The following is an 11,995-nucleotide window of genomic DNA, read 5'->3' on the forward strand; positions in this document are numbered from 1 at the left end:
CTTGAAGTTCTGTTAACAGACTTTCTCGGGATAGATGTAAACTATCTTCAAGAGTCTTCCAGTTCAGTTCCTTCAGTATCTCTGTGACACTCTCTCATGGACTAAACAAACCTGTGACCATTTGTGCTGCCCTCCTCTGTTTATGTTTAGTATCCCCTTTTAGTCCTTTCTGGTATGAGTCCAATACACATGAACAATATTCTAGATTTTTAAGCAATCTGCTTTGTAGACTGATTACACTTCCCCAGAGTTCTACCAATAAACCAAAGTCCATCCCACCTGCTTTACCCATGACTGAATCTATGTGATTATTCCATTTAATATCCTTACAAAGTGCTATACCCAGGTATTTGTATGTGATGACTCTCAGACATATTCAGATAATATATATGAAGCAGTAACTGCACAAACAACAAGTAGGCATCTTGATGAAAGCTGCCTCCAACAGCAGTTGAAACACCAGTAGTCTCTGAAGCCAGAGATAAATTCTGCCGAAATTTTTACAAAGGCACAGACGGTGTTTAGAAAGGATAGATTGCATGCAACCGGTGGTGGAGTGTTCGTCGCTGTTAGTAGTAGTTTATCCTGTAGTGAAGTAGAAGTGGATGGTTCCTGTGAATTATTATGGGTGGAGGTTACACTCAACAACCGAGCTAGGTTAATAATTGGCTCCTTTTACCGACCCCCCGACTCAGCAGCATTAGTGGCAGAACAACTGAGAGAAAATTTGGAATACATTTCACATAAATTTTCTCAGCATGTTATGGTCTTAGGTGGAGATTTCAATTTACCAGATATAGACTGGGACACTCAGATGTTTAGGACGGGTGGTAGGGACAGAGCATCGAGTGACATTATACTGAGTGCACTATCCGAAAATTACCTCGAGCAATTAAACAGAGAACCGACTCGTGGAGATAACATCTTGGACCTACTGATAACAAACAGACCCGAACTTTTCGACTCTGTAAGTGCAGAACAGGGAATCAGTGATCATAAGGCCGTTGCAGCATCCCTGAATATGGAAGTTAATAGGAATATAAAAAAAGGGAGGAAGGTTTATCTGTTTAGCAAGAGTAATAGAAGGCAGATTTCAGACTACCTAACAGATCAAAACGAACATTTCTGTTCCGACACTGAAAATGTTGAGTGTTTATGGAAAAAGTTCAAGGCAATCGTAAAATGCGTTTTAGACAGGTACGTGCCGAGTAAAACTGTGAGGGATGGGAAAAACCCACCGTGGTACAACAACAAAGTTAGGAAACTACTGCGAAAGCAAAGAGAGCTTCACTCCAAGTTTAAACGCAGCCAAAACCTCTCAGACAAACAGAAGCTAAACGATGTCAAAGTTAGCGTAAGGAGGGCTATGCGTGAAGCGTTCAGTGAATTCGAAAGTAAAATACTAGGTACCGACTTGACAGAAATTCCTAGGAAGTTCTGGTCTTACGTTAAATCAGTAAGTGGCTCGAAACATCATGTCCAGACACTCCGGGATGATGATGGCATTGAAACAGAGGATGACAAGCGTAAAGCTGAAATACTAAACACCTTTTTCCAAAGCTGTTTCACAGAGGAAGACCGCACTGCAGTTCCTTCTCTAAATCCTCGCACCAACGAAAAAATGGCTGACATCGAAATAAGTGTCCAAGGAATAGAAAAGCAACTGGAATCACTCAACAGAGGAAAGTCCACTGGACCTGAGGGGATACCAATTCGATTCTACACAGAGTACGCGAAAGAACTTGCCCCCCTTCTAACAGCCGTGTACCGCAAGTCTCTAGAGGAACAGAAGGTTCCAAATGATTGGAAAAGAGCACAGGTAGTCCCAGTCTTCAAGAAGGGTCGTCGAGCAGATGCACAAAACTATAGACCTATATCTCTGACGTCGATCTGTTGTAGAATTTTAGAACATGTCTTTTGCTCGAGTATCATGTCGTTTTTGGAAACTCAGAATCTACTATGTAGGAATCAACATGGATTCCGGAAACAGCGATCGTGTGAAACCCAACTCGCTTTATTTGTTCATGAGACCCAGAAAATATTAGATATGGGCTCCCAGGTAGATGCTATTTTTCTTGACTTCCGGAAGGCGTTCGATACAGTTCCGCACTGTCGCCTGATAAACAAAGTAAGAGCCTACGGAATATCAGACCAGCTGTGTGGCTGGATTGAAGAGTTTTTAGCAAACAGAACACAGCATGTTGTTATCAACGGAGAGACTTCTACAGACGTTAAAGTAACCTCTGGCGTGCCACAGGGGAGTGTTATGGGACCATTGCTTTTCACAATATATATAAATGACCTAGTAGATAGTGTCGGAAGTTCCATGCGGCTTTTCGCGGATGATGCTGTAGTATACAGAGAAGTTGCAGCATTAGAAAATTGTAGCGAAATGCAGGAAGATCTGCAGCGGATAGGCACTTGGTGCAGGGAGTGGCAACTGACCCTTAATATAGACAAATGTAATGTATTGCGAATACATAGAAAGAAGGATCCTTTATTGTATGATTATATGATAGCGGAACAAACACTGGTAGCAGTTACTTCTGTAAAATATCTGGGAGTATGCGTGCGGAACGATTTGAAGTGGAATGATCATATAAAATTAATTGTTGGTAAGGTGGGTACCAGGTTGAGATTCATTGGGAGAGTCCTTAGAAAATGTAGTCCATCAACAAAGGAGGTGGCCTACAAAACACTCGTTCGACCTATACTTGAGTATTGCTCATCAGTGTGGGATCCGTACCAGATCGGGTTGACGGAGGAGATAGAGAAGATCCAAAGAAGAGCGGCGCGTTTCGTCACAGGGTTATTTGGTAACCGTGATAGCGTTACGGAGATGTTTAACAAACTCAAGTGGCAGACTCTGCAAGAGAGGCGCTCTGCATCGCGGTGTAGCTTGCTCGCCAGGTTTCGAGAGGGTGCGTTTCTGGATGAGGTGTCGAATATATTGCTTCCCCCTACTTATACCTCCCGAAGAGATCACGAATGTAAAATTAGAGAGATTAGAGCGCGCACAGAGGCTTTCAGACAGTCGTTCTTCCCGCGAACCATACGCGACTGGAACAGGAAAGGGAGATAATGACAGTGGCACGTAAAGTGCCCTCCGCCACACATCGTTGGGTGGCTTGCGGAGTATAAATGTAGATGTAGATGTAGATAATGTGGGCAATACCTAGAAAAAAATTACTTTAGATACATTTGATAAAAACTTCTTATTAAACTTGAAGAATTCTTTTTTTTCTGCTCTTTTTTAAGTACCACAGTGTATGCCCATTTCCTAATTTAATACTTGGTTTCAGATTTGGCCAGAAAGAACAGATCCACAGAAATTTGTTTATGAAGATGTGGCTATAGCAACTTATTTATTGCTGTTGTGGCAAAAACAACGAGAGGAAGCTGAGAGACCACAATGGATGCAGAGTTTTGTTGATCTTGGCTGTGGAAATGGATTGCTTGTGTATATATTAAGTAGTGAAGGCCACGTGGGTAAAGGCCTAGACATTAGAAAAAGATCCATATGGGATGTTTATCCTGAGTCCACACAGCTCCAGGTGAATTAAAATTTGTACAGGAAGAGAGTCTGTTTAAATGTTACTGTGGCTTTATGAACAAAATGTAAAATTTTGAAAAAAGTTCAGCCTGGTGAAAAGCTGCTAATTTAAATATACTTTCTTTTCTCTTAACCACATGAGCTGTCAGTTCATTCCAAAGGTAATTTCTTTCCTGCAAGTGTAATTCATGGGGGCAATCACTAGATTGCAGTGTAATACATTTCCTTAGCTAGGTGTTTACAGTAAATAAAACACTTACCTACTGTGTTTCATAGGCATCAGTGAGTTCACTGTCCAGCCACCAGATCCATTCTTGTTTCAACATTGGTGGTGGTTTTATTTAGCAATGGTCCATGGGAGTAAGCAGTGAGAATCCTTGTGTAATAGATACATATCATACTTAGCATTAATTTACTGAAGTTTGTAAGTCTCAAGGTTTAGTTTATATTGTACATCTATCTGTTAAAATTTTGTTGTTCAGTGTTATATGAGTGCCAATAATTTCAATAATTTGTGTGCTATCACAGCTGAGGCACCTGAACACAGGTGTATGAAGTTAAGACGGATATCGCCACAACTGCTCTGACACTGGTGACCCCAACATTATCAGTCTACAGATACTAGAACAAGTAGTACAATGTATCATGACTGACCAACGAATTTTCGAAACACTGAAATGCAAGACTCCAAGGGCACTGAGTGCCTGACAGTGTCATGACTTGCTATGCGATTGTCGTCATTCTGGCCTCACAGTCTGACGACACTCTGGTTTGTACATATTAAAGCTAGTTTTCATTATGCAGCATATGCTGCAGGTAGCCGTCTTCCAGATAAAGTTAAAGCTGTTGTTATATCTCAGAGAGAAATTCCCTGGGATGCCATCACAGATCTGGCTGACAGGATTCAGGATTCATCAATGTCACTTTCAGTCAGTAAAGTAACATCAGCATGCAACACTTGACTCATCATCACCAGTGAGGTGGGTGGATTATGGTTACCTGTCAGATGAAGTGGACACTATGGCTAGTCAAAGGAGTGAACTGCTGGCTTGATACAATTACAGCAAGGATAGAGGTCATTACCACAGAAGATCGTGCAGTCATTCCAGAACAAACTCACTGGTTCTAAGTGACACAGAGCAGTCACTTACAACATGTTGGTATCACTTGAAATTTGGGGGTCAGGTGTGCAACTACACCTAACTGCACGTCTACCCAAACTTAGTGGCAGCCAGACATACATGCATCTGATTGCTGGACAGTCTCTCAGCATCTCTATATTAGTGACCGAAAAATAGGACAGAAATTCCTTTGGAAACAGGCTCAGATTTGTGCAGTTTCCACAGATTTTCTGTATAATTGCTGGCTGCCAACTATGTTCTGCCTTTCTGCCAATAACCATTCATCAGTAGTCACATACAGAACAGAACATGTTGAGGTGGACTTGGGGCTGTGTCACACTGCCATCTGGAATTTAGTGTCACAGATATCCCATAGCCTCTAATTGGAGCTGATTTCCTGGCATACTACCATCTGTTACCTGATGTAGCAACTATACAGCTCATCAAGAGTGTCACCAGAATTTCTATGGCTGCTTTCTGATGTAGTACCATGATTCGTAGTGCAGGCTGCTGAAAGCAGATATGCTGAGTTGCTTGACCAGTTTCCAACCATAACTCAGTGACCTGGCATGCTGAGGGAGGTACATCATAAAACTATGTGTTTTATCCAAATTACCAGTGGCCTACCAGTTCCATGCCATCTTAAATGTTTAGCTCCCCATCACAAAGGTGGAGCTTAACTCAATGCTCAGGGAAGATGTTATTCACCCTTCTCTAATCCTTTGTCTTCATTCCTCCATCTGGTAACCAAAACTGGTGGCACATGGTGCCCATGTTGTGACTTCCATGCATTGAATGCAAGGACAATTCCAGGCAAATATTTAGTGCCTCTATTAAGGGAATACAATTGTGCTCTCACTGGTGCAGCTGTGTTTAGTATACTAGACAGTGCAAGGACCTTTACGCAAATTGCCGGCCGCGGTGGTCTCGCGGTTCTAGGCGCTCAGTCCGGAACCGCGCGACTGCTACGGTCGCAGGTTCGAATCCTGCCTCGGGCATGGGTGTGTGTGATGTCCTTAGGTTAGTTAGGTTTAAGTAGTTCTAAGTTCTAGGGGACTGATGACCACAGATGTTAAGTCCCATAGTGCTCAGAGCCATTTGAACCAACCATTTTTTTACACAAATTCCTGTGGCAGGCGGAGACATTCCAGAGACTACTATAATCACACCATTCGTCTTATTTGAAAGTCTTTACATGAAATTTGGTTTGCCCAATGCTGCTCAATCATGACAGAGGGTCATTGATTCTGTGCTGCAGGGGCTGTCATTCTGCTTTGCAAACTTGGATGATATCCTCATATTTTCTCTCACAGCAGAATGACATCAGCAACACCTAGTAAGATTTTCAAATGCCTAGAATAGCATGGTGTAGGGTTGAACACTGCTAAGTGTGTTTTCAGTAAACCTTAGATCACCTCTTCTGATTATTTAATTTTACATGCAGGGTCATTACTGCTTCCAGAGAAAGTGGAAGCTGTCATGAAGAGCCCACAGCCTGAAACCATCAAAGAGCTACATTGTTTGTCAGGGATGCTAAATTTTTATTGGTGACACCTACCACCACCCCCCTCCCCCCTCAACCAACTTTAAAGAACACTAAACACAGATTTACTGGACCCAAGACTAAGGGAAAATCTCCCATCCACTGGACAATTGAGATGAACTCTGCTTTTAATGCAGCAAAGCAAAGTCTAGAAAATGCTGCACTTCTGCAACATTCCACACTGGATGCACCTCTTGCATTAGCATTTGATACCTATTAGACGACTAGTGTGCAGTGTTGCAGCAGCAAGTCAATGGTGCTTGGCAACCACTTGCCTTTTCCTCACAAGTTCTCCATGTCTCAACAGGAATGGGGTACATGTGATTGTGGGCTTCTGTCTGTATACAAAGTAACCTGGTACTTTCTACCACAGTTGGAAGTAAGAGAATTTACAATAATTACTGGTCAGAAACTGCTTATCTATGTCTTCGAATGGAACAACAACAACTGTTCACCATGGTACTACAACCACCTGTCATTTATTTCTCTACTCAGCACTGATATTTGCCACATTTCTGATGTAAACAACATGGCCACCTACTGCCTGTAGCAGATTAATAGTGTGACAAATTTTATTGATTTTGTACAGCTCACAAAGGCACAGGAATCTGATGATGGACTCCAGAAGCTACTGCATATTGTCCAGCCTTCAATTACAACTTATCACTGTTCCTGGTTTTGACGTCAAACTGTATCGTGACATTTCCAATGGAAGGTCTCACTCGTTTCTGCCATCTGCTTTCCGCAAAACATCCTTTCAACAGCCTCAACAACCTATGCTACCATGGTGTTACAGTATTGACTCATCTGGTGTCGAAATGTTTTACTGCCTGGTTTGCAGCAGAACTGTCATGAGTACACTAGTGCATGCCTTCAGTGGCAGTACAGCAAAATAGTCCATCATGTGCATGCACCCATTGGTGAATTTCCAAATGTGACACTGCACTTTCAAGCATGAGCACATTGATATTGTAGGTCCACTTCATCTATTAACTGCCATTGATCATTTTATCCATTGCCTGCAGGCTATATCAGTTGAAAACATATTGGCAGAGATGCTAGCCTTTATTTTAATTTCAAACTCAGTTTTTCTTTTCAGTAGTCTGCTGCACATTACTATGTGCTGTGTCGACAATTCAAGTCAGAGTTATTGAACCAGTTCAGGAAATCCCATGGTGCTCTCTATCACTGGACAACCAGTAACTACCAGGCAGGCAATAAGGCTCCGTGAATGTTTCATGCTACCAGCTGGACAACTAAATTACCTGTGATCTTACTTGGCCGCACCCTACTTTCAAACCAGATACTCGTATATGGTGAAACACGTTGACTGCCCAGAAAATTCATCAATCCAAGATCTGCACAGCTACCAGGTCATGACCCATTAGATTTCATTTGTTTCCTGAGGAACCATATTGCACACATTGAGCCTAAAGACTAGAACAACTACCTTCATGCTTCATGATCTGCAGACATGTGCATGTTATTTGCTTACAGACAGTTTCAAACCATCTCTGCAAACTTCTTATACAGGCCTCAGGTAATCAAAACAGGAGAACAAACTCTGAATACTGTACTAAACGGTAAAACTGCTACTGTCTCAGCTGACAGGGTAAGACTGGCATACTTATGTTGGGAACTGCTGCCTAAGCTTGTGCCTCAAAACCAGCCTCAGCCTCAAATGCAGTACTACCATCCAAAACATTTCATGAGAACTTCCCTTACCTTGTTTAAGACTTTCAGTATGTCAGAGATTTGTATATAGTGATATGGCTCTGAAAAAAATTGAGGTAAGGGTGAACGAATGAATGGTGAAAAAAAATTACAAAAATTAACAAGTAAATCACAGGCAGATATCATATAAAAACAATATACCAGTAAAAGTAAAATAAATCCTATAATAATATTAAGAAGAGGATAGTTGCAACTCAACATATAGTAGAGATGCTGAGTCATAGAAAAGCATAACAAAAATACTGTCAGAAAGTTAGCTATCGGCCAATGAGGCCTTTGTCAAAAATAGACAACATACAAACACAGAGGAGCATTCCCCTCATGACTCAGTACCATCCAGGACTGGAGCAACTGAATTACATTCTCTGCCAAGGATGTGACTACCTCTCGTTGTGCACTGAAATGAGAAATGTCCTACTTATTATCCTTCCCACCCCTCCCACAGTGGTGTTCCACCACCCACCAAACCTACACAATATCCTCGTCCATCCCTGCACAATCCGTGCTCCCAACCTCTTGCCTCACGGATCATGTCTCTGAAATAGATCTAGAGGCAAGACCTGTCCCACTCATCCTCCCACCACTATCTACTTCAGTCTGCTCCCAAACATCACCTCTCCCATCAAAGGCAGGGTTACCTGCAAAATCAGCCATGTGATCTACGAGCTAAGCTGCAACCACTGTGCTGCATTCTACATGGGCCTGACAACCAACAAACTCTCTTTCCACATGAATGGCCATTAACAAACTGTGACCAAGAAACAACTGAACCACTCTGTTGTTGAACATACCGCCCAACATGACATTCTTCATTTCAGTGACTGCTTCACAGCCTGTCCCACTGATGTCAGCTTTTCTGAATTTTATAGGTGAGAACTCTCCCTGCAATATATCCTGCACTTCTGTAACCCTCCTGGCCTCAACCTTCATTAGTCACAGTCCTTACCCATCTAACGCCTTCCCTGTTCTCATTCCAGCACTACATAACCCTCTATTCCACCAACACACACAGTATTTATACTTCTCTCCTTTTCCACTAATGCCCCCCCCCCACTCCATCCAACTGCCCCACTGCACATAGCTGCTCTACTCTCTACCTCATCCCTGCATGCTTCCAGCAGCACTTTAGTGCCCTCACACCTACCTTGCTATCCCTCCCCTCCCTGCCCAAGCCTCCTCCTTACTCCCACCCAATCGCCCCTCCCATAATGTGCTGTTGCTCACAATCTGGCTCCAGCTGCCAGAGATGGTTGTCTCGTGTGTGGGGAAAGGGGGGGGGGGGGAGATCTATTTTTGACAAAGGCCTTGTTGGTCGAATGCTAACTTTCGAACAGTCTTTTTGTTGTGCCTTTCTGCAACTCAACATCTCCCCTATATAGAGAGAAGCAACTACCCTTTTCAGAAATCCATTCATCTTATATGCATTTCAATGTGGTACCCATTATTCTCCCATTTTCTGCTCTCTCTCTCTCTCTCTCTCTCTCTCTCTCTCTCTCTCTATCTATCTATCTATCTATCTGTCTATATATCTATCTATCTATCACTCTATCTCCCCCTCACCCCTTTTCCCTCCCCCTCCCCCTCCACCAAAAAAACCCTCGAACTTCTTTGTTAGTCTTTGTTTACCTCCCATCGTATATTTTAGTTTCTTTTCCTAGCTGTATTGTCATTATACCACCTTTTACATGTGATGTCATTCTTTTAACTTTTAATACTGCTATTCCCTACCCCTTCCATCACTAATTTCCTCTTTTTGTCCTGCAGCATTCAACCCATTCATCGTACTGCACCTTCTTTCTATTTCCTTGGGTTCATATCACCTTTGCACTATATGCATACTATTATCATTCTTTTCTTACATATCCTCATGTTTCACACTTTATCAACATTATTTCTGCTACTGAATCGTATGCACTACTTTTGTCCTTTGGTGAGTGTGCCATATGATTTTTATTTGCCATTCTGTAGTGAGTATTTTGTTAACATGCCTGCCCTTCAGTCTTACTACAATTGTTGCTTTGTCTGGTGAGCATTGTCATTTAATGTAATACTTTTCATTTTATACTTTCATAATTGACCCTATAGTATCAAATAACTTGCAGTTAGTTGGCAAGCCTAATAATGTGTGTGTATTTGCAGGTTGACACTATCACACCTTCAGATAACTTCTTGTTTCCTGACACTGACTGGATTATTGGCAATCATTCTGATGAACTAACACCCTGGATTCCTGTAATAGCTGCCAGAAGTTCTTACAAATGCTGCTTCTTTTTACTACCATGTTGTTTTTATGACTTCACTGGCAACAAATACCAGAGACAGAACACTGAACTTAGCCAGTATGCAGATTACTTGGAATATTTAAAATATATTTGTGAAGTTTGTGGTTTTAAAATTCAGATAGATCGGCTGAAAATACCATCCACGAAAAGGATTTGCCTTATTGGGGCCAAACGAACTCACATTGAAACAGAAAGTGACATGATTCACACAAATATTCTTCAGCTTCTAGAAAGTAAAAATGATAAAGGAAAAAATGTAGGTGAAAATGGTAGTTCTGAGTGGATGTCAGGATTTAAAGCACGTGAATCTGTTGAGAGAGTTCGTAACTGTACTCAGCTAGACAGCGGACTGCGAGTCCAAATTGTCAATATGGTAACACAGCATCTGCTTGCCAAACGCCGCTTACTTAAAGTCATGACAGATAATGGTGAAGAAAAGATGTGGAATGCTGGTGGTGTTATGAGCATTGGTGAAATAGCTGCAGCTATACCCACCAGTCTATTGCAACAGTTGAAGAATGAATGTGGAGGACTGCAAACATTACTAAGAAACAGTCATCATATATTCTTTGTGCACAATGGAAATGTACAATTTAGAACACCAGAAAATGTGCACAACAAAACTGCAAAAAATAAACACAGAAAAAGAAAAAAGGAATCTTCTGTGTTAAAGCACAAAATTAAGCCATGTTGGTTTCATGAGAACCATCCTGATGGATGCTTCCTCCCAGATGAAATATGTACTTTTAAACATTAATTGTGTTTCCATAATAACATGGACTTTAAATTCATACTGAATAATGAAGTATGGTAAGTGAATTCAGGATCTGCATTTTTGGTAATAAATGGGAGGCAAAGCTCTATGAATCTAAATGAAGAGAAAAGATATGTGTAAAGACTGTAATAGAAGAGTTTTGAAGTAACTCTGTAGAGAATATGCATTAGGGTGACAAAGTTTAACTTCACTGAAAATTTAAATCCTGAGAAAACTGCCAAAGGGGACTCCATGTGATCATAAATAATTATTTTGCAGGGCAGATTACTAGGAGTCATTTCACTCCAAAACAAATGTGTTAATTCCAGAAGTCACTTGAAAATACATGTTCTATAATTATAGCATGTATTATGCAAATCTGAATGTAGCAAAAACATATCTGTTCACATACTATCTGTCATTTTGCTTCATAATATATGTTATATTCTGAAGAATGTAACCCAAGAATTGAATTCTAAAATTAAGGGTGCGGGCTGGTTTCTTGATCAGTCAGCTAGTTTCGTTGCATTTTGTCAAAATCTTTATTTTTTTCCTACTGTTTTCCATATATTTCTTGACTCTCACTGAATGATTGCTAGAATCTTCTCTTTTTGTATTTTCCTATCTAACGACTATGTAAGTTAAGAAACCTTTATTATATGATTATTAAAAGAATGTATTGTCTGTGCCAGATGTATTTTCAGGTAAATACAGATTATTTTCACTGTATTTACAAATGTTATTTTCATAAATTTTTTTGTGGTCCAGATGATAACCCCATTTGCTTATCCAGTGAGTAGTTTTGAATGTTTAGCCCACATACGTTATTGCACAATATTGAGTATTACTGCTACTTCTGATTCCAGTAATTATTTGAATGAAAGTTAACTGTAAATTTAATTTGATTTATCTTATTGTACTTATTTCTTTCACTTGTGGCTTTCTCACAAGGTTTGGTGAAAGGGCGGGACCCTGGTGATGGTTAATGATTGGGATCAATTAGCTTCT

The 11,995-nt window shown here is 40.9% G+C and overlaps 1 protein-coding gene across 1 annotated transcript in view; it reads left to right on the forward strand.

Annotated features, from left to right (window-relative positions):
• LOC126176604 (probable tRNA (uracil-O(2)-)-methyltransferase) overlaps window positions 1-11,532 on the forward strand; it is a 36,289-nt gene extending 24,757 nt beyond the window's left edge. The window contains exons 5-6 of the mRNA XM_049923767.1: window positions 3,303-3,554; window positions 10,091-11,532. Of these exons, the coding sequence (XP_049779724.1) occupies window positions 3,303-3,554; window positions 10,091-10,990 (1,152 nt within the window). The 3' untranslated portion in view covers window positions 10,991-11,532. The remainder of the gene's footprint in view (window positions 1-3,302; window positions 3,555-10,090) is intronic.
• Window positions 11,533-11,995: the final 463 nt, after the last annotated feature.

The sequence above is a fragment of the Schistocerca cancellata genome, chromosome 1 (genome assembly GCF_023864275.1).
Source record: "Schistocerca cancellata isolate TAMUIC-IGC-003103 chromosome 1, iqSchCanc2.1, whole genome shotgun sequence".
Taxonomy (NCBI): domain Eukaryota; kingdom Metazoa; phylum Arthropoda; class Insecta; order Orthoptera; family Acrididae; genus Schistocerca; species Schistocerca cancellata.